The sequence below is a fragment of the Dipodomys merriami genome, unplaced genomic scaffold, assembly GCF_024711535.1.
Source record: "Dipodomys merriami isolate MVZ:Mamm:240054 unplaced genomic scaffold, mDipMer1.0.p SCAF_783, whole genome shotgun sequence".
NCBI lineage: Eukaryota > Metazoa > Chordata > Mammalia > Rodentia > Heteromyidae > Dipodomys > Dipodomys merriami.
This window is the reverse complement of record NW_027206383.1, coordinates 153,511-176,615: the sequence shown is the minus strand read 5'-3', so window position 1 is coordinate 176,615 and position 23,105 is coordinate 153,511. Positions and strand designations below refer to the sequence as shown.

The window sequence follows — 23,105 nt, the reverse complement described above, 5'->3', positions numbered from 1 at the left end:
TTTTTCATAGACACAGACCTAAGTCAGAGAGAGAGAGAGAAAGAGAGAGAGAGAGAGAGAGAGAGAGAGAGAGAGAGAGAGAGAGAGAGAGAGAGAGGGCGCAAGCAAGCCCATTGAGTATTTACTTGTAGTCTCCATGAAAGTTGCTGCCAGTGGACATGCAGTACTGACTTCTATTCTAAGCCAGCCTAAAACTGAACAAATGCTGGGACTGATGGCTTACAGCCATTTTGATGACTTAGAATGCAGAACTGTCTTCCAGCTCACACAGGTAGTCTCCTGAACAGCCACAGTTAGCTCTGTTTTAAGCATGCTTCCAAGTTTACTAAGACTGCAGCATTCCACGCACAATCTGTCACCCAGTGACAGCAACATTTAGCCAGGTCTCTGAGGCAGAGGCCTTCCCCAGCCATTCCTCGTACAGCAAGGGCTGTCCTGACACGAGGACGAGAGTCTCTGCCGCCCAAGGGTCATCCAAGGACCCAAGGAGGGTGGCCACCGATAGTCACCAACCCAGTGATGCTCATGGTTCTCATTCCACACTGCAGCTCAAACTGGAGAGAGCAGTTAGTGCCATGGTCACCTCCATCTGCTGGCACGGGCACCTTCGTGACACATCTACCCTCTGCTCAGCCTTTTGTCCATCTCTACACCTCTCCACCCAGTTACGGCTTTCCTCTACCCAGTACTACAACCATCCCTCATCCACTGCCATGGCCAGCACCCAGCTATCCTACCCCAGGGCTAGGGTCACTCTGACCGTTGACAATGTGCATGTCAGCAGGCTCAACAGACGTGTGAGGGGTACACTTGGAGACTCTGAAATGCCCTCTCTAGATTCTGAGCAACTTTCCCCTCCAAGTTAGTGTCCTGAATGGGAGCCTGCATCAGCCTGACTGTCAAATCTCCAAAGGGTGGGGAACTGTGCTCTACCTGATCACTGTCCAATCACCAGTGGACAAGTGAAGACATAGAAACTATACCCCAACAGTACACCAACTGCACTGAGAGGAAACATACAATTTCTCCTCAGAACGTCTCCTATTTCCTCTCCCCAGCCTAAGAAAACCAGGTTTGCAATAAGGACAAAAACAACCAATGATCAGTACCTGTGTCAGAAGCTGATCGGATGCCAACTGGTTGATCCAACGTGTGTATCGCTCAGTAGAGTTTGGGGGATCTCTCTGCACTTGGCATCCTATGATCTGTAAAACAACAACAATTAAAACCTACGATCTTGTGATCTTTTATGAATATATTTCATGCTATTTTAAGTATATAATATCTATACACCAAACTCAAATCTGTGGGACCTAGGTTGAGTTAGGTAAAAGTCCTTGTCACAAAAGGAGGGGAGGGGGAACACTAGACTCACATGGGGGTCTTGAGTAGTTTCTTGGTAGCAAATGGCTAGTGTTGCCCTCAGCCTGATTGAGGGCAGTTAACTCAGTAGCTACTAGGAATGAGTTGGGTATGACAACACGCCAAGTAATGATGAGTTGGTATTATAGCTCATCCTTCCTATAGCACGGCCTCCTCTGTCCAGACTCTCCTTCTTATTGGCCACAGTAGCACCTCAACATCCATGACTTCCTGACCAGGAACAGACAGCATATCCCACCTCAGCTGTGCTTCACCCCCTTAGAACATCTCCCTACGCTAGAACGTATTCCACCTCAGAAGGCATCTTCACCTCAAAATTCGAGTGTATCTCCACCCCAAAATGTGTCTCCATTTCCTCAGAACCCATCTCCAACTCCCAGAAAACATCCTCAGAATGCAGCATCTCTCTCCAGAACATATCCCCACTTCAGAATTCATTCCTGTCTCCTTTAGGGTTATCGTAATCTCCTCAGAATACAACTCTTCAGGACACACCCTAACGTCAGAATGCATACTCAGACCCTCAGAACACGTCCCCACTTCCTCAAGATGTGTGTCGCATCTCAGAATGTATCCCAATCTCCTCAAAACATGTCCCCTCTTCAGAACAGGTTCTCCTCTCTATCTCAGAACACAACCCCATCATCTCAGAACATGTTCTCCCATCAGAATAAGTCCCCATTTCCTCAAAATACAGCCCTGTTACAGAACATGTCCCCATCTCCTCCTGCGTAACTGTATACTCCTGCCATGTGGCTCACGCCGTAACTGCCAGTCCTCTGCCCTGTGCCAGTACGTGAGCACGACCCGAGGTCCACACAGGGACTGGCCTCTATTTACAGGCCCCTTTGACCATTTAGAGGGCTTGATCCTCACCTCTGAGCGCCTTGGAAGTGTTCAGACCTACAGCAGGTAGATCCTGCAGAAAGTGCAGGTGGTTTATCTAGAATACGCTTCCAGTGGCTGGGGCTATTGCCAGAGGAGGTGAAAAACTGGAAGGAAAGGGGGGGAAACGAAGTCAGGTTCAAGGCCAGAAGGCTCAGAGCCAGCAGTATTAAAGGCCAAGGAAGCCAACAGTTTATGTGACACCATCCAAAATGATACCTGATAGGAAGCAAAAAGAGTGAGTTACAGGGCCACTGACAGATGTATTCTGAGGTGGGGCTGTGACGTGAGGGGATGGATGCACCCTCGTGTGGGATACAGGGCCATGTTCTGAGGGGGTGAGGATCTGCAGGATCTTTTCTGAACCACCTATGAGCTGCCCAGACTGCTCTATCAGTGAACCAGCTGCTGTCTCTAGGAAGGCACTTGGGGAAGGTAAGCAGAGTATTCCTCATGCCATGGCCTCCCAACCCCAGGCAGAACTGCAGCCATGACACTCAGTCGCCTGCCTTTTGTGACACTGCCATTCCTTTTCCCTCGAGAACCAAGGACACCGTCAGTCAGTCCAGTACTTGGGTAAGATTAAATCCCTCTGGGACCTTCTAGGTCTCTAAGGGTATTACTAATTCTAACCCAGGCATGCATGCGAAGTGACTACTGACCTGGTTGTGGGGCTCACAGAGTTGGGGTATCCATGTGTTCAGACAGACAGACCCCTTCAGCAGGACTTCTTTGGATAAAGGTACAGCACAAGGGATCCACAGCCAATACGGTGAAGCCCAGGCGCTCTGACTAGCTGACTTTTCCTTTTCACCTGGGCCATCAGAACATCTACATTTACCCAGCTTTTGGCATAACTAACACATTGGACTTAAATGGTCAACTGTGGTGTGTGGGACCCAGGGCAGGGGAAAATCTACTCCAGGCACAGCTGGCCTGTGACTGGCATGAAGGACAGAACACATATATGTACACATATCAATAGCCTACAGAGAGACATAACACATACACACTTAGTATATCGCTATCCACATATACACAAAAGTACTATGCGTGCGAAATGCCTCAAAACTGCACATACAATGTGCACACAACATACTTGTCTGACAACGCAGATATACAACATATATACACACCTACTGGGGGTGCCTGCATGCCAGCTCCACTCAACTTTAGGAATTAGAGCATGGCACAGGGGAGGGCAGCTTATATAGACACTGCTTGTGTCTATTTCTTGCCTTATTGCTCTGGCTAGGAGTTCCAGAATCATACTGAAAAAGAGTAGAGAGAGTGGATGTCCTTTTAAAATTCACAGAATGGGGGCTGGGAAGGTGGCTCAGTGGTAGAGCGCTTGCCTTGCATGCATGAGGACCTGAGTTCAATTCCTCAGCACCACATAAGCAGGAAAAAATGCCGGAAGTGGCGCTGTGGCTCAAGTGGTAGAGTGCTCACCTTGAGGTGAAGAGCTGAGGGACAGCGCCCAGGCCCAGAGTTCAGGCCCACAACTGGACCCCCCAAAAAAATAAAAATTTAAAAAAATTTAAAAAAATTCACAGAATGGTGCATGAGGCCCTGGGTTCGATTCCTCAGCACCACAGCCAGAAGTGGTGCTGTGGCTCAAGTGGTAGAGCGCTAGCCTTGAGCTGAAGAGCTGAGGGACAGCACCCAGGCCCAGAGTTCAGGCCCCACGACCGGACCCAAAGAAAAAAATTTTTTTTAAAAAATTCACAGAAGGATAAAGGTAAGTCTGTACTTAGAGGTGACTGCCATCTTACTGAGAGAATAAGGGCTGACAAGAGTATATTTAGAGGCAAAGTACTCCACTCACAGGGTGGATGAAGGTGGATGAGACTATACTTAGGGTGAAGATCTTGACTCAGCCTCCGAGGGTGGATGAGGATTAGTGAGACTGTATTAAGAGGGGAAGTTCCTGCCTCACAGGGTGGTTGAAGGTTGGCGAGAATGCATATGGGGTAAAGATCCCTTCTAACAAGATGGCTGAAGGTTCTAGGAGATGTGGGTTTAAAAAGACAGGAATCACTGGCTCTGTCATTTTTGAATGCTTGCTCTCCCCAATGTGAAATGGGACGGACCTGAGAGTTCAGGCACCTGAGTTCTCTTGTCCTCACTGCTTGTGGCTGATGTCTACGTTCCTATTACTGACATTAGCTCCAACTCCCAGAGGTAACTGGATGTTCTGAACAGAAATCCACTCAGTAACCCTCTGTACAAGGAAGGCCTATACTTAGCCCTTGAATACCCTTCTGTCCCCAAACCAAGGGTAAGTTCCATGCACCACTATGCCTATCTACAAGGTGCCTCATCTGTGGGGTGATGACATCTTGCCTCCAGCCTGACTAGCCTTGGTTTTCCTGAAGCTGTGCATCCCGTGGCCCCTTCCTCTGGCCATCTAAGGACCCCATGGAGCAAACATGGAGCTCCTCACTCCATCCCATAGGCTTCAAAATGCATCTCTGTTGCAAGGACTTGGGAAACAAGTGATAGGTAGGAATACACACTACACTTACAGCTGCCCAGGACTGCTCAAAATGTAAAATTCTGCAGTGAAATTAACAGTGGCACAAGTCATTAAGGTGTTTCCTCCTAAGTCATTTTCTTATAAGGCTTTCTTGACCTTAAGGAAATAATGACAGTGTAGGAATAAAGAACATTCATTTCATTCCTTCAGAACAAACTACACAGCATAACAGACAAAGCTGCTGACCAGCAACTATAGATTAGGATTCTGTAGGTCACAATATTAGCCTTCCTTGGGCTGTGTTGGACACAGCCATTGGTCACGCCATCCTAGGAGTGTGGGAGAAGGGATGGAGGTGCTCCACCCACCTTGCAGCTGTGTACAGATGTGACCACGGTTCTGTACCACATGCTGAGTGGAGCTTCTCGGTCTAGTCACAGTCTAGACTGTAAACAACCTATAAAATGTAAATCTTAATTTGAAATGGTTGTTTTGATTAAAACAAACTGACAGTTTAATAATTTTTCCAACTTCCTAAACATTCTTAGCTAGCAGTTTGTTTGAATGAATGGCAAAGAGACCTAAGTAAATGACTTCAAAATTGCATATAGTCTGTTTTAGGATGGAAATGAAAACGTATTTCCAAGTATCTTGCTCTCCAAATGTCAACACTCTTTACAAAATTCTTTACAAGTTTCCAGTATGTACTGTAAGTTAAACATCTGGAAACACGTAGCCTTTAACATGAGCTCTAGACCACAGCTACACAGACACTACTTTCCACCGGGGTCAAAACAGTCTGTCTCTTCAGTTTCACAACAAGTGAAATGGTACTAGTAGTGTTCTCAGCACTCAAGCACACAACTTTGGGAAAGAAGCTTTTTTTTTTTTAAATAATCATACTGTTTCTTTCTTCTCTAACTTCCAGATGCAATTTTACCTCACCTTTCAGAGCCATTGGGAGGGCTTTCTGGAAGTCTCAGTCCTTACATACACTGCACAGAAATCCATAAAGACAGACTTGCTTCTTCCTGACAAGGAACCAGCACCCGAAACACATTCTATGCATATAATCTCTCCTTCATGTGACTAAGAGGTCCACCAGGACTTTTGGAGGCTGGGATAGAAATGCCTAGGCCGTGGTACTCAATGAGGCCAGTCCTTGGGCTAGGGGTACTAATGCCTAGTACAGACAGAGCTCTCACAGCTTCATGAGGGATGTGCCGTCAGACACTCTCTGATCTCTCTCTGGCTATAAAGGGAAAAAAATGAAGTATTCTATGCCTTTAAACCTTAGAAAAGCAACTTCTGGAGTCTGTGGTCACAGACTGCCATGAAAATGTGCAGTTACACTATTTGTGGCTTCTCCTTGGTAGGCCCGGGACTCATTCAGGATCCAGAAAAAGACACAAAAGTTATCCTGCCCTCTCTGACACATGCCACACACAGAAGCCTTTATAGTCTACTTGGGGTCCTGGGCCTCCCAGGACCCTGCAAATCCACAGTGGGGACAGCAACCAGGACTCCTCTGCTACCAGGACAGCAGCCTGTCTTCCGTCTGAATTTCTTGTCTGCTTTCACACACTTATGCACATACTGTTGTGTCCCTGATCCACAACTTTGCACTTGGGACTGCCCTCAGATTTCCTATGGGGACGAGCCTCCACCTTGTACCCAGACAAAAGTGGACAGAAATTGGGCATCAGTAGCTCACATCTGTAATCCTCACTACTCGGGTATGAGATCTGAGGATTGTGTTTTGAAGCCAGTCTGGATAGAAGAGTCCTAAGACTTTTATCTGCAGTTAGTCAGCACAATGCTGGTCAGGAGACAAGGCTCAAGAGATACAGCACCAGTGTCAGTGAAAAACCTGAATGAGAGCACAAGGCTTATAGTTCAAGACCAGTACTAGTGAACCCACACACACAGAAAAAGAAATGGCAGCAAGGACCCTGGGGAGAAGGGCAAAGTGAGGCATACATGCTTTCATTCCTCCAAGGTGAGAGGTGAGGACAGGCAGGGCGCAACCAACCTCCCACGAAGCCCAGGGTGGTCAAGCACCTATGAAGCTCAGAGGATGAGAGAGAGATTTTAAATCTGCCAGTGCCAGAGTTTTCAGTCTGGTCCTCAAGCCCAAGGCTCAGCTTCAAAATGCTGATGACAAAGAAGAAAACAAACAAAGCAATCCTTTCTATGCATTTTGAAGTGTCATGCAGGATCCAAAATGAGAAGCATGATTTTCTTCAAAGGAAACCACTCTTGAGCAATAGAGATATGCCAGCCACAGAACCCTGATCATATGTAAATTCTTTTCACACTGAGGAAAGGTCTCTGTGTACAGAATCATACTGGCAATCTCATCAAAGGTGGGACAACACAGGAAAGGCACTGTACTCACGCTAGTTGGGTGCTGGAGGGAAGCTTCATGTTGCAGCCTCACTCTCTGGGGCAACATCACATCATCCTGTGTGAAGAATGCATTTTAAACTCACAAGCAACTCCATCACAATAGCAACCCTATCTGCTACTGGCAGAACAAGAGGTGTGAGAGGGTAATTCAGCCGGTGTCTAAGCACCAGGACGCTTGCTGGTCATCAGGGAAAGGCAGTCACCATGCAACAGATGGGAAAATAGAAAATCCTGACAATTCCAAGGGTGACAAAGACACTCACTCTCCTGTGAGAAGTGTCACAGCTGTCCGAGAGACAGTCTGGCATTGTCCAAACTGGAGGTATGTATTCCTGGTAATTTTACTACCTGGATAGAAAAGTCCTACCCAAATGAGACACAAACAGGAATGCTCACAGAAACCTTGCTTGGACATGGAGCATTCATTGCTTGAGTGTTAAATGGAAAAACAAATGGCACCTTACAACTTTGTCTACTTAGTGCTGAGACTCAGTTACAGCCGCTCATATCAATAAATACACAAACCAACAATGAAAGAATAGATTGAAACATTATTCCACATATTATAATTCAAAACAAAGCAAAACTAACTGCATTACTTAAGAAATATGTATGTAATGCAAATCATAAAGGAAAGTAAGAGCATTATGATCTTGTGGGTCAGAGCCACGTCCCTCTGAGGAGAGGGCTAGGAGCAAGGTGACTCCCTAAGGTGCTGGCAATGGGCACCGCCTGGCCAAGGGACAGCTACCTATGCACGGGCTTCACAACTGAGCTTCCAAGTGCACACTGTGCATTTTTCTGTATGACAACAAAAAAGTATTTATGTGGAAGATCAATAAGCAAAGATTTAAATATTGTATTTAAAAGGCTAGGGCTATGGCTCAAGTGGTATAGTACTTGTATAGCAAGTTCAAGGCCCTGATTTCAAACACTAGTGCTGCCAAAAAATTTTTTTTTGGTTGGTGCTGATCCTGGGGCTTGAACTCAGGACCAACATGCCATTTCTGAGCATTTTTGCTTATGGCTAGTACTCTACCACTTGAGTCACACCTCCATTCCTGGCTCTTTGGCCGTTAATTGGAGGTAAGAGTCTCATGGACTTTCCTACTCAGGCTGGTTTCGAATCATCATCGTCAGATCTCAGCCTTCTGAGTAGGTAGGATTATAAGCATGAGCCACTGGCACCTCACAAAACTCTTTAAAGTTTTTTTGGGGGGAAAAGCCCAGTGCAGGTGCCTGCAATTCTAGCTATACCACCCTGAGCAACTGACTTGACAGAACGCTGGAGTGGCTGTTTGAAGACATAGCTACAGAGCCAACTGCTTTCCAAGCGCACATGTACAGGGGTGGGGACAGGTTCCCCAGACACTGTGGTTGCTCTAGATCAAGGAGCCATGTATTGTGCTGTTTCTCCCATAGCAGAGTTCATGCATCCAGGAAATAAAGGGGTAGATCTGAGAATGATACAATTCACCACCACCATAAGTGACCCAGTAGCAAAATTCTGCCTCCTCTTCCCACGGCCTTATGCTCTGGGTACGAAAAGTCCTAGTTTCAGAGGGAGTGGGGGATGCTTCTACAGGAGACACCACACCAAATGGAAGTTAAGACTGCCCTGGCCACTGTGGGGTCTTCATTTCTCTAGCTAACAGTGTGAGAAGGGAGCCGTGTGGACAGAGATGACTGATCCCTACCACAAAGAGGAAACCAGACTGCCACCCTATGATGGAGGTGAAGAAGAAGGTCTACCATGCAGTAGAACAGTATCATCAGGCCCTCTGTATTAAGGTCAGAGTGACAAATGGCCTGGATTCTTCAGGAATGAAGGTATGGGCCCCCTTCAGGTAAAGAACAAGACCCACTGAGGCACTTGCTAAAGGTAGAAGGAACACAGTATGGGTATGGGATGGGCATAGCTATGAACATCAACTACAGCCATTTGACAGTTACAGAAATGAGAACTGTTGTTATAACAAGCATTTTCTAATTTTGTTATGAATACACCTGTGTGTGGGGGTGTATATATGTATATATACATATATATGTATATATACATATATACATATAGGTATATATACATATATATACCTACATGTATATATACATATATGTATCTCTTAAGCTAGTATTACACATGTGACCCACCAGTGCCCAGCAAAGAAGCAAAGATTTTTGCCTAATATATGTATATATATACAAAGATTTTTGCCTAATATATGTATATATATCATATATATCACATATATCATATATACATATCATATATACATATATTAGGCAAAAATATTTGTATATATCATATGATATATATACATATATTAGGCAAAAATCTTTGCTTCTTTGCTGGGCACTGGTGGGTCACATGTGTAATACTAGCTAAGAGATTTGAGGATTGTAGTTTGAAGCCAGCCTGTGGTATAAAGTTCATGAGACTCTTACCTCTAACCACTAAAAAACAAAAATCTGGAAACATTTCAAGTGGTAGGGCACCAGCCTTGAACAAAAAAAATCTAAAGGCAACATCTAGGACGAGTTCAAGACCCAATAGCAGCACATACAGACAAAAAAGTCTTTGCCTCTTCCCTCCTTATTCACCTATCATATAACTTAAGACAGGCAAACTTTGTATCAATATTTGAGTACTACTAATTTTGTATCACAGTACTTAAGTTACAAGATATCAGAAAAGTAAGTATCACTCAAAGACTTTTTATACACAATAAGGCTGTCTCATATAGCATAATAAGTAAAACCCTACATAACTTGTGATGGTTAATTTTGTGCCAGCTTGACTGGGCTAAGGACTAGTAAATGTTTTGGGGAATAGGTGTGTCTATAAAGGGGCATTTGGAAGAAATTAACTTTTTAAAAAAAATTATTGTAAGGGTGATGTACAGATGGGCCTGACTATCCTCTCCCCAAAGTTGCATAGTTAATTTTCTTTTTTTGGTCGATCTGGTCCTAGGCACTGCCCCTCAGCTCTTCAGCTCAAGGTGAGTGCTCTACCACTTCAGCCACAGTGCCACTTCCAGTTTTCTGGTGGTTAATTGGAGATAAGAGTCTCACAGACTTTCCGGCTGTGGCTGGCTTTGAACAGTGTTCCTCAGATCTTAGCTTCCTGAATTCATTTTCCAACCTAACGTCTAGTGGGTTTCACTGCTGAATTGGTTCACCCTTTGTCCCACCGAGAAACTAGCTTACGAATCCGAGGACTTAGTAAGGAAGACCCACCCCTTTCAAGGTCCAGATAGAACAAAATGGTGGAAGAAGAGATTTCCTCTTCCTCTTTCTGCTTCAACCAGGAGGCCCATCTTCAGCTCCTCCCAGATAATGATACTCCTCATTCTTGGAAATTGGGACTCTGAAAGGTACTTAGTACACCATTGGTTCCTCTGGCTCTCAGGCCTTTGGCTCTGGACTGCAAGTTACACTATCAGCTTTCCTGGGACTCCAGCTTATGGTCAGCAGAACATGGGACTCCTCAGCCTCTTTGATCATGCAAGTTTCTCCCTACCTATATATCTCTGTATGCCCTATGTCTTTTCTGGAGAATTCTGACTAATACAGACAGGGTTAATCAGACTCAAAGTTGGGGTCATGGTTAGCGTTTTTTGTATTAAGAGTTTTATGTAAAAAAGCACAATTGCCAGGTACTAGTTTTCTATGTAAAAAGTATAATTTCCTGGTATTTCCCAGCTCTCAAAAGCCCAAACAACAGGGGCTGGGAAGGTGGCTCAGTGGTAGAGTGCTTGTCTTGCCTGAGGCCCTGGGTTCGATTCCTTAGCACACATAAGCAAAAAGAAAAAAGCTGAAGTGGTGCTGTGGCTCAAGTGGTGGAGCGCTAGCCTTGAGTTGAAGAGCTGAGGGACAGCGCCCAGGCCCAGAGTTCAGGCCCTGTGGAGCACATGGGCAGCAAAGATGGCGCTGGGAAGGGCTTGAGTGGGCAGAGCCTAATTTACTGAAGAGCACATGGCCAGCCAAGATGGCTCTGGGAGAGGGTAGAGTGGGCAGGCCCCAATTGATCTTCTGATCAGTACCTAACCAGCCCGTGAAGGCTCAGGTGAATGATAGGGTGTGACCTTGACAGTGATTGGTTCCTCTTCCTCCCTTACCATACCACCCACCCTCTTTGTCTTTAAAAAGGGGCTGCTCTCTGTTAATAAACGAGTTTTTCTACCTGCTGGATTTGGCTCCCCGCTGTGTCTGATTGTCTCCTGGGCTGAGGGAGGCTAGGGAACGGGCGAGCGCCGCGCTTACCTTTCCTCGGACCCCGTCCGTCTTTTGTGGGACGGACGAAGACCCAACAAGGCCCCACAACCGCCCCCCCCAAAAAAGAGCCCAAACAACATTCAAATATGATTTCCATCACTTCTATTAGAAGCAGCACCCCCATCCTGGGATTCTGAACGCTCTGAATCTACAGGAGCAAAGAGAACATGGAAGGCATTGACTCACTTGCCAAACCACCAAGAAACTAAGGCTGAGGCAGTGAGCAAATATTCAAGTCGAAAAATAAACAGCAAAGCAGGTACCAACTTCTTTTGGAAATTATGACCACTCTCTTGACTATAAATAAGTCCCTTGTTCTCTAGAGGCCACAGTAAGAAAAAAAAAAAACTTGATGAAAGACTGGAGAATGAAAAAGTCTTTATTACACATTAAAGTGGGGGTGGAGGCTCTGATAACAAGCCAGATCTGTTTCAGCTGGGTGATGATCCCATCCCTTTTGCAAAGTTCCCTGCCTACCCTGGCCCTGCCTCCTACTCCAGTCAGGTCCATTGTGCTCTAACTGGTGCAAAACACCAGGAGCTGGTTAATAAGGCCCGCTAGTATTTCAAACGCAAAGCAGAAGCACTAAAAGAAGAGATGCAAAGAGCTGTGACACCAGCTTTGAAAGCTAGTGTACCCATTTCAGAGTTTATGCCAAAGAATTTGTGAGTATCTCTCTTCTAATGGTGAGAGGTACATTTAAAGCCTCATTACTGGTTTTCCCTGATATGTCTATAATTCTACAATGAGGACCAAGGAATCATCATTGTAGAATGACCAGGCAGTCAGGAGGAGGATTTAACTAAATTAGAAACACAAGAAAATCCAAATCTATATTAAACATATGGAAAATTTGATAGCAGAGTAGTTATTTCTAGAGAGATAATAAGCAATGAGCACAACAAGACATGAAGATGGCAAACTGGAAAGGAAATTATATGCAACTAGAGTCCCAAAAAGAGAGTAAGGAAAAAGAGTGGAGAGAGTCCACATGTGAAACTTATGGCTGAGGAATTTCTATGACAGAAAGACACCAGCCCAGATGCACCAAACCCAACAAATGCTAAGTCAGAGAGAGAAACAAAATCCAGGAGCAAAGCCAGTTCCAGGAGATGTGTGAGTTGGGATGATATGCTCAACATCAATACTTAGAAAAGCTAGGAGGAAGCTGGGCAACAGTGGCTCACGCCTATAATCCTAGCTACTCAGGAGGCTGAGATCCAAGGATTGTAGTTCAAAGCCAACCCGAGCAGGAAAGTCCATGAGACTCTTGATCTCCACTAAATCACCAGAAAACCGGAAGTGGCACTGTGGCTCAAGGGGTAGAGCGCTAGCCTTGAGCAGAAGAGCTGAAGGACCGTACCCAGGCCCAGAGTTCAAGACCCACGACAGACAAAAAAAAAAAAGAAAAGAAAAGAAAAGAAAAGAAAAGCTAGGAGAAGACTCAAACAGCAAGACACCAGCTAAAAAGCTCCACAGAGCCACTAGAAGCCCAAGGAAGGGCCCTGATATGGAGGAGAAGGAAGCTGGGGAGGCATGCAGACCACAGAAGGTATTGTTGAGATGGCTGTGCAGCCTTAGCCCACAGACCTGGTTATCAGAAAAAAGGGTGGAATCACCCCAGTCATTAAATAGGTCTAAAAACTGCTCCTTACAACAAGAATTACCCAAAGGCTGATACAGAGACTTGCTCCTTTCCAGTCAGCTTCAGGACACACATTTATAACAGGCCTGTACAACAGGAGGGAGAATCAGCTGTCAGGGAGAACTCAGGCAATCAGAACCAGTGTATGCAGAGTAGCTTGTGGGCCTAGATAAGCTGCCTCTAAGGTATGAGAAGAAACACCTTTCAGGCCTAGACCTTTAAAAAAGTTTTTTTTTTTTTTAAATCTAAATAAGCCACACAAAAGGAGTTCAATTTAACAAGTCAGCTTTGTAAGTATAAGGCATCTCAAACAGTGTCACCCTTTCCACTATTCTCCCCTAACTTTCCCAATTGTATCTATTTGTTTCTATCTTAAGTTACACAGCTCAACTTTTTTTTTTTTTTTTTGGCAGTCCTGGGGCTTTAACTGTGGGCCTGGGAACTTCCCTGAGCTGCACTTGCTCAGAGGCCCCGCCCCCTCACCTCCTGAGCCCCTGCCATCCATTTCTGTTTTGTCCTTGGGCCCGGCCACTTGCTGTTTCCCTTCACTGCTACATCTTGGATGTAGCAGTGCTTGCTCTGATGTAGTGCTTGCTCTGACCTCATAGCTAGTAGGAAAGGAATTTCTTTTCATTTGAGAGAGAACAAGAGTCCATTCTGACCAGCAAGATTCCAGAGGAAGAAGGAAGAACAAGCAATTGAAGGCACCCTGAGCTAGAAGCTGCTACCTGACACTAGCTATGATTTTATATCAGAGCACTGGAAATCTGACTCAGGCGACACCAGGACCACAAGTACATAGTAACTGAGCCTTCTCAAGGGCAAAATTCAGAGTCATCTCCCTTGGGAAGTTTTGTTCATCTTCTGCCCACTTTGCCCTTATCACCACTGGAGCAGGATTCTGTGAACAGGATCCGGGCCACGTTCCTGCATAAACATCCCCACCCAGGAGGAAACTGGGTGAATGAGCCCAGTGCCATCCACACTGACAGGTCACAACCTGCAACCTCTCTCAGGCACAGGTAGCTTGAGATTGGAGCTGACCACTGCTCCCAATCTGTTGCAGGAAAGCACAAATGTTTCAGAGGTACTCTCTAATTTTTCTTCTTGGGGTTTTCAGCAAGATCAAATCATTCTCCCCTCCCTGTCCTCCTCTTTGGACTCTGTACCTTGCCAATAGCGTGTCCTCCTAGGGCAGGCAATGTGTTTAGATATTGCTGACCCCAAAATGAGTTTTTCTTGAAGTTTCTGTTGGTACACAGACCTCCCAAGCAGGAGCATGTGCCGGTCATCTCTTCCAGTCATAGATCTGTCTAACCTTGAGCAATGTCTTAGGGATGTAGAAAGAAGTGTCTCTCCTCTCTCTGAGCCCACAAGTTGGGGGGGGGGGGTGGAAGCTTAGTGAGATAGACCAGAATATAAGGACAGATCAAATCATGGCAGGAAGCACAGCCAGTGCCCAGTAATGAAGCAATGTGAGAGTGCTGAGTGGTGGTGAGAAGTGGCTTACGTGCCACTATGGCAGGAAGCAAAGTCTTCAACCCAGCATCTAGGAATACCTTGCTCAGAGAAAAATTCACAGGTAAGCTTGAATGCAATTCTACTTGGACTGGGTTTAAAGACCCACAGCTCGCAAAGGAAACGCCCACTAGCTGCAAGTCACTCTGAAGCTTGTTAAAAACACAGAGCTGCCTGTGAGACCCTAAGAGCATACATCTGTAATGAGTGACTGGAAGGCATCATTTCTATAATGTCTCTCCCTGATCAGAGGTTTTAGAACCAGAGCTCTGAAGAAGCAGCTGAACAAATGCCGGGTGGTCCCCTTTTCTTAAGGCTTAAAATGAAAACACTCCGTAAAAATAAAAACATTTCAAAGATCACTATTGTCTGAATCATTAGTCCCTTGGAAAAAATCAAGTTTAGTGGCATTTGGCAAGATCTACAGATTGCCAAAAATAATACACTATACAAGTAAGAGGAAAATACAGTGTACCAAATTGCAGACACCATCAGAAAGTTGAGCACCTACAGCATTAAGACTTCTCACGACTCTCATAAGCCCTTGATAGGCTTTGTCTTTCCCCAGTTCAAGAAAAACATTCCTGAAAAAGAATAAAGGATATCTCTTTTGGCAAAGAGCAAGATGTTTACCCATCATGGGTATGGCTGTCTTTGCATAGAACTATTAGAGTGACTGAGAATGAAAAATGAGCCCCCGAGGGTCAGAAGGTGCTAATAGAACAAGAGGGAGACTACATGTTCAATGGAAGGAAACTAGAGAAATCTGGTGTTTGGTTTAAGAAAATAAGAAGGGGGCTGGGAATGTGGCTTCATGCCTCACATTCATGAAGCCCTGGGTTCGGTTCCTCAGTACCACATACACAGAAAAGGCCAGAAGTGGCACTGTGGTTCAAGTGGTAGAGCGCTAGCCTTGAGCAAAAGAAGCTCAGGGACAGCACCCAGGCCCTGAGTTCAAGCCCCAAGACTGGCCAAAAAAAAAAAAAAAAGAATAAGAAGAATGAAAGAGCAGCAGGAAGTACATGCTAGGCTATGGTTTGACAGCAGAGCTATTTGATGCATAGGTTTACCAGGTCTGCAAACGTTATATCCCTCAAGGCCTGTACAGAGGGTTTTGGTGATCAAGGGGCAAAGCTGAGTAAGCATGAGATAAGAAGAGGTTCTTCTTTGAGTTAATTTTGCCCCAACAGAAACAGAGAGAAGAGACCCAAGAGCACAGAAGTACCAGAGTAGGATTCTGATAGGCTAGAAGCCTGGGCAGGGGACAGCAGACACAAATGAAGGTTCTCAAAGCTTGTCTTTTTCTCTCTAAACAGAAATCCATGGGGAAAAAAAAGAAGGTAAATAGATCTGTGGCTGGGGACAGACTATATGTGCACTCATATACTCTTCATCTACATTATAATCATGTGTCCTTTGCCAGGAATTTCCTATAAACACAACATAACCCTTTCACCAGCACTGTGCCAGTATATGCTGGCAGACATCTCAACTTATTTCTAATTTTGTCACAATGAACAACCCAGATCAATCTCTGCATAAATCTTTCTTCAACATACCTAGAGGTGAAATTTAGAGGAGTCAGGCACATAGCATTTTTAAAGTTCTTGAACAAAATATACAATCACACTGTTAATGTGGTACCAACTCATACTTTCTGAAATACTATCTATATAAAGTACTTTATTTTGTTTTTTTAAATTATCTCACTAATTTATATGATTACAAATGTAAATGTTTGCAATTTAACTTTGACTGATTTAAACCTCTGCTTGTTGCCTGCCTGACTACACCTGAGTTCTACTCCTGACCTCAGCCTATGAATCCACTAGTTCTATGGCTTGAACTTGGGGCCTGGCACTGTCCCTCAGCTTTTGTGCTCAAAGTTAGTGCTCTATCAATTGAGCCAGAACTCCATGCCCAGCTTTTTAGTAGTTAATTGGAGATAAGAGTATCATGGACTTTTCTACACAGGCTGACTTTGAACTGCAAACCTTACATCTCAGCCTCCTGAGTACCTAGGATTACAGGCATGAGCCACTGGCGCCCAGCTGTTTGTGTTTTCTTATCAATTGTGAAAAGCTATTTCCAGTTCTAGCTATTAATCTCTTAAGTATCATATTTGCTAGTATCATGTTAGTTTACTTTTTGTTTATAATATTTTCTGTAGTGCAGTCTTATGTTTTTATGACATTTTATTCATTGCTAATTAACTCAGTAAGTGCTATAGCAATTAAGTGGCAACAACCCATCAACCTTAACTTCTAAGGCTGAGCATAATATGTTTAAAAATAAGTTATAAGAACCACACTAAAGGGCTGGGAATGTGGCTCAGTGGTAGAGTGCTTGCCTACCAGACATGAAGCCCTGCGTTTGATTCCTCAGTACCAAATAAACAGAAAAAAACCTGAGGTGGTGCTATGGCTCAATTGGTAGAATGTTAGCCTTGAAAAAAAGAAGCTCAGGGACAGTGCTCAGACTCTGAATTCAAGCCCCAGCACCAATAAACAAATAAATAAATAAATTTTTTTAAAGGAACCACACTAAGATGTATAATCATTCAACATATAAATAGTTGTTAACAGAGTTACTTACTGAATCCAAAAAGCAGAGGTAAGTCCCTGAGCTCTGTGCAACTGCTTGATTTTTAGAATATCCAACTGTTGGAAAAAAGAGAAAAAAAAAAAACTCTTATAATTCAGTTTTCCAGTATCAAGTTTAGTGTGCTTTACAGTCTAAGAGAACATGGCACTACATGGAAAAGTCGGAATTCAAGGACAGTAAATGAAAAACAATGTCCACATTTGGTAACCAATGTAAGGGAGTACAAGTAAAGGCATATCCAGTATCTGCCATAAAATTAAAACAAAAGTAATATGCCCGCTGGGAGGAGTCCATAAGTCTGCTGATGAATCAGGACCTGGTTACACAGAGTTTGCAGGTGTGCCTGGTTGATAAACTCCCAACCTGGAGGGCAGCTATCCAAGCATTATATCCATGGAGAAATGTAAGATCACTGCTGGCGTTGGCTGTATGAGCACACTCAGCTCCGGCTGTCACCTGAGTATGCTCACTACACCTTGCCTGGTATAGATCCAACAGAACTTTGTCTGAGCTCAGTTGTCACAGAGAATGGTGTCCTTTCTAACAACCTAAAGGTAGAGCTGCCTAAATGTAGACTGAAGAAATGAGATACTCAACACTGAGCAAACACAGCAATGTGGGGGTCTCACACCAGTGTCCAGTGAAGGACAACAGCCTCAAAGCAGAGGCTTCTGGGACACACAGCAGGGGGCCTAGGAAACAAGAGTTCTGTGCTTAGGAAGTGAGGAAGGGACCAGAGGTTGGGGACTCTGAGGGACCAGTAGTACATTTCCATTAGGGTGCTGGGTGAATGATGTATTCAGTTCATGAACAATAACCCAGTTGTATGAGTATGGATGGACTTTGTATTTTATTAAAAGCTCTTTAAAAAAAAATCTTTGCCTGCAATGATACTTATAGCTGAGCAGAACACAGTAAAGCACCAAATGGTGCTTTAAAAAAATAAAAAAGGTAGCCAGGTGCCAGTGGCTCATGCCTGTAATCCTAGCTACTCAGGAGGCTGAGATCTGAGGATCACGGTTCAAAGCCAGCCCAGGCAGGAAAAGTCCATGAGACTCTTATCTCCAATAAACCACCAGAAAACCGGAAGTGGTGCTGTGGCTCAAGTGGTAGAGCACTTGCTTTGAGCTAAAGAGCTAAGGGACAGCTCTCAGGCCTGGAGTTCAAGCCCCATGACCAACAATAAATAAATAAATAAATAAATAAATAAAAATATAAATATAAAAAAAAGATACGAAAAGCTTAACAGATAAAAATCACTGCAAAGGGAGATTCAGAGGGCACTGTGTTAGAACTATAAATGTAAATGTTAGAAGGGTGAAACATAATCATGCAGAACAGATCTCTGTGGGGCACCTAACTCTTCAAGGCAGGCATGTGTTTGGGAAGGCCAGCACAAGCCTCCCACAGAACTGACCACGGAGCTGAGGTGGCTCAACATCACCCTGTCAGGCTACCAACAGAAGCAGTATGCAGTCTGATATACAAGAGCTCAGCCTAAGTACCCAGCCAAGGGTCCTTAGAGGGGCATTTAGCCAAGAACAGGGCACTGATGAGGCAACAACTGTGTTCCTAGAAGACAGGTTGCCAATACCTGAATCATATTAACCAGCTGGTCACAGATTTGATGCCGAGAAAAGTCATGCAAGGTAAAACAGATGTGCAAGCGCCCTTCTGCAAGGGGTTCAAATATTGTAGCAGTTTCATTTCTAGCATTAATCCCTAGAGCTAACCAACCCAAACCAGTTAGCAGAATGACTCCACATTTCAAAGGATGACAAGTATAAGCATGAGCAGAGGAGGAAATGACCAGGGAAGACAAAGCACCTAGCTCCGCCACTGGGGTGGAATCATAAGCCATCACAAAATAACTGTAGTTAATCTTTGCCATCCTTACAGTGTGCAGGCAGAGAGAACACCTCATGAGAACTCAACCAAAGAACTGCTTGGGAAACAAAAAGTGATTTTCTACAAGCACATTTAAGCAGGAGTTCTGTTCCAAAAGTTGCTTATTGGTGTTGGGTTTTAAGAGAGAAATTGAATCCTTGAATTTGTGTAATGAAGGCAGGCATATCTCACTGAGAAAGCTGGAAGCTTCTCACAATGAATCTTGTGTTTGGCAAAGACAAGGAATTTGCTTTAATATTACTGCCTCTGAGAAAGTCAAATGTTTGTATGGGGTTCCATGTTTGGGGAGGCCCATCCCTTAATGAAGGGGGCAGGTTTCTATGGCCACAGCAGGAAAAACTCAGCTCCATGGAGAAGTCCCATTACACATTCCTGGAGAGGAGAGATGGGCTGTGCTGAATTCTTACTTTAGCAAGAGGTTACACGATCAATTTTAAATAAACACAGCACTCTTGGAAACAGACAGTGAATCTACCCTAGCCAATAGAACGTGTCCTGTTTAAGAAAATATATTATAGGAAATATGTCCTTCTAGATAGAGTCAAAGTTCCTACGGTGTTACTGTATAGTAGAGGACTCTCATGAATTCTCACCATTTCTCAAGGACAGCAGGACAACTTCGTCTCATAGCATTCCACCTTGGTCCTTCAGTGTGCTACCAATCAGCTGTGTTACTGACAATGAGTACAGACACAATGAACTCTGTGACAGAATAGTGTTTTATGAAAGGCAAAATGTTTCTAAAATGGAGGCCAGAAAAGGTGTCACATTTTGTGACCACAAAATGTCTTTCTAATTCAACTGTAGAAAATGTAAAGTCACTTTTTAAATTTTTTTGTTGGTTGTGGGGCTTGAACTCAGGGCTTGGGTGCTATCCCTACGGTATTTTGCTCAAGACTAGGACTCTACCACTTTGAGCCACAGCACTACTTCTGGTTTTTCAGTGCTTAATTGGAGATAAGAGTCTCATAGGGACTCTTCTGCCTGGGCTGGCTTTGAAACATGATCCTCAGATCTCAACCTCCTGAGTAACTAGGATTACAGGAATGAGCCACTGGTGTCTGGGTACAAATCACTTTTAATAAAAGAATATTAAAGAATGTTTAACTAGTTTCAGAAAACAGCTTACTTCACACATTTTAGAAGAAATGTAGTTTGCTTTTGTCCTGATCCTAGGAATTGAACTCAGCCTGAGTAGACTATCCCTGAGTTTTTTGCTCAAGGCTAGCACTCTACCACTTGGGTCACAGCGCCACTTCTGACTTTTGAGTTAACTGAAGTTAAGAGCCCAGCCACTGTGCTTGGGGTAACAGCTATGTGCCACTGTGTCTAGCCATTAGTTAAGATGGAGTTGTGAGACTTTTGTGCCTGATCTCTGCCTCCCAAATAACTAGTATTACAGGCATGAACCACCATGCCCAGCTAAACTGCAGTTTAATAACCTAAGTATGTTACTCACCTCCTCGAGGAGAGGGAGAAACATGCCCTCCAATGACCACAGGGATGCCAGAATCTTCCAGCTTCACTTTCCACTTCTCAATGATAGTCATAGACTTGTCCTAGAAGTGAACACTGCAGGTCAGGAAACTTTCCTGAAAGCTAATTTGTAGGAGGGCTAAACCACACAATCAGCAGATCCATAAATACCTTACTGGCATCATCAAAAATGGAGAGCTCCATAGCACCTTCAAAGTCTTGCTGCAAAACAGACTTCAAGCATTCATCCAACCACTTTTCAGCATTGTGGACTGGGAGAATAATAGACTGCAATTCAGAGAAATGAGTCAATAAACAAATGTAAGGAGCTGAATTCCCCTCCCCCTGCTTTAATGAACTTTTTTCAGCCACATCATGCTCCTGACCTACAGAAGCCTAAGTCAGAGGCTTCCTGGACAAGGCACTCCCTGACAAAAATGTCTATTCCTTCCATGGAAGCTCTTGACATTCTTTTGTTCTATAACACCTATAATGTTTTAGTTTTCCCTAAAATCGGTGGCTGGCACTAACTCTGTCTTTTTCACAAACCCTGCAAAACTGAGAACTTCTCAGGTGGTATGGAATAAAACCAGTGGACCTGACTACCACCAAAGCAACTATCTTATAACTTTGTAATTATCACACTAAAGAGCAGCCACAGAAGTTAGTTTGTGCTCATCTCTGAGTAAAGAAAAGTGGACAGACTCCTGGCTTTCTTGGTATGTAGACCAAGCAGGTGCATGTACAGCTGCTGGCATTCCGCCCACCTTCGGTCCTCAGCTCCTCCCCGGCCCGGCGTTCCCGCCCTCGGCCGGCCACGCCCCCGCCCCAGCTCCCCGGCGTTCCCGCCCTCGGCTGACCACGCCCCCTTCCCCGCCCTCAGCCGACCACGCCCCCTTCCCCGCCCTCGGCCGGCCACGCCCCCGCCCCAGCTCCCCGGCGTTCCCGCCCTCGGCTGACCACGCCCCCTTCCCCGCCCTCGGTCGACCACGCCCCCCGCCTCCCCAGCTCCCCGGCGTTCCCGCCCTCGGCCGGCCACGCCCCCGCCCCAGCTCCCCGGCGTTCCCGCCCGAGCTCCCCGAGCCCCGCCCCGCCGCGCCCCGCGCGGTCCCGGGCCGGCCCTGAGGGACCCCTCGTGCGCCCGGAAGTACTCGCGTCGCACGCGCCTCGGTGGGCCTGCCCGCGTGCCATTTAGACAGGCCTCGGGGCCTGGACCGTACTCGGGCAGAACACCTCACAGCACGCGGAGGCCCGCACCCGCTGCCTCCGTGCGGCGTCCCCGACGCGGGCAGGCTTTGCTTCTGAAGGAAGCAGCCGCGTCGGCTCGTGCTTCCTCAGGACCCGGGTGAACGTCAGTCAGGGGGGCTCAGCGTCCGCCCCCAGAAACGACGGCGGCGGGGGGCGGGGCGGGGGGGCGCGGGGGCGGGGCCGCCCGCACGGCGGGGAGGGGGCCGCAGACGGCGGGCCGGTCGGCGGCGCGGGTCCGTCCGCCGGGACGCAGGCACCGGCGCAGAGGCCGCGGCCGCGCCCCTCAGGGGTCCGGAAGGCGCCGGCGGGGCCGCGCCCCAAAAGGGCGCACGCGCAGAAGGGAGCGCGGAGACGCGGGCAGAGAGGAGGGCGTCGGCGCCCTCCCGGCACCTACCACGACGGCTGGCCGGCCCGGCCCGACGCCGCCGCCCGCGCGGAGCATGGCCGAGTTCCCCCTCCCGCTCGGCCTCGCCAGCCCCGCCTCCCGGCGCGTGCGCGGCGGCGGAGGGCGGCGGGGCCGAGACCAGGTTGCTTCCGATTCGCTGTTTCGGCGGGAGGGGCGGGGCAGGACCGCGTGCTGTCGGCGCAGGAGCACGTCGGGGCGCGGCGGAAGGGGCGGGGCCTGGCGGGGCCGGCGCTTCCGGACGCGGGGCGGGGGCGCGCGTGGGCACAGGCCACGTGACCGGAGCCCGGACCGCGCCGGGCCGGGCAGCGCGGCCGCCCTGGGGAGAGCGGGAGTCGGCGAGCGGCGCCCCGGCCTGCAAAGCCGTCTGGGGGGATTGCCCTGCGCCAGCTCGTGAAGGTGAGCGGCGGGCCGGGCCCAGAGCGCCGCCCCAGGCAGAGGCGGCGTTTCTGACCTGGCCCGCACCTGCGCGTCGTGGTCACCCGCACGCGCCCCGCGGGAGCGGACGCGGACGCGCTCCCCAGGGCTCCCGGGGCCGACCGTGACGGCTGCCCCGACGGTGCCTCTCCAGGCGTCCTCGGAGCGGCCGCTGCCCCGCGCCAGCCCCGCGCGGCCCGGCGTGACCCCCGTGACCCGCGGCTGGGCTGAGGGCTTGCGTGCGTCGCGCCAGCTTCAGAGGAAGCCTCAGTAGAGCCGCGGCGAGCCACGGTGGGCCTGCGTGCCTTGCTGCTAGCTGAAGCTGGCGAGGGCACAGGTGGGAGAGCAGCTCCCGGGGCTCAGGAACCGTCCGGGCTGGTGCTCAGGGCGCAGCCGCCGCCGTCGCCCGGGTAGCTCAGCCCAGGCCGCACCCCCTCGGCGGAGCCCGGGTAGCTCAG

The 23,105-nt window shown here is 47.0% G+C and overlaps 2 protein-coding genes across 12 annotated transcripts in view; one reads left to right on the top strand and one right to left on the bottom strand.

Annotated features, from left to right (window-relative positions):
* LOC138818857 (queuosine-tRNA galactosyltransferase) overlaps positions 1 to 22,291 on the bottom strand; it is a 98,786-nt gene extending 76,495 nt beyond the window's left edge. For 10 of the 11 annotated variants that reach the window (XR_011369235.1, XR_011369236.1, XR_011369237.1 and 7 more), the window contains exons 1-6: positions 22,222 to 22,291; positions 20,751 to 20,867; positions 20,563 to 20,662; positions 17,187 to 17,251; positions 7,146 to 7,211; positions 1,110 to 1,205 (exon numbers count right to left, since the gene is read on the bottom strand). Coding sequence is in view for 6 of the 11 variants with exons in the window: in XM_070010005.1 (XP_069866106.1) it covers positions 1,110 to 1,205; positions 7,146 to 7,211; positions 17,187 to 17,251; positions 20,563 to 20,662; positions 20,751 to 20,867; positions 22,222 to 22,269 (492 nt within the window). In the remaining 5 variants the exon portion in view is untranslated. The remainder of the gene's footprint in view (positions 1 to 1,109; positions 1,206 to 7,145; positions 7,212 to 17,186; positions 17,252 to 20,562; positions 20,663 to 20,750; positions 20,868 to 22,221) is intronic. The other variant, XM_070010004.1, reaches the window with a different exon arrangement.
* Positions 22,292 to 22,504: 213 nt separating this feature from the next.
* Positions 22,505 to 23,105, top strand: part of LOC138818858 (meteorin-like protein) — a 38,515-nt gene continuing 37,914 nt past the window's right edge. The window contains exon 1 of the mRNA XM_070010010.1: positions 22,505 to 22,629. The gene's annotated coding sequence lies outside the window, so the exon portion shown is untranslated. The remainder of the gene's footprint in view (positions 22,630 to 23,105) is intronic.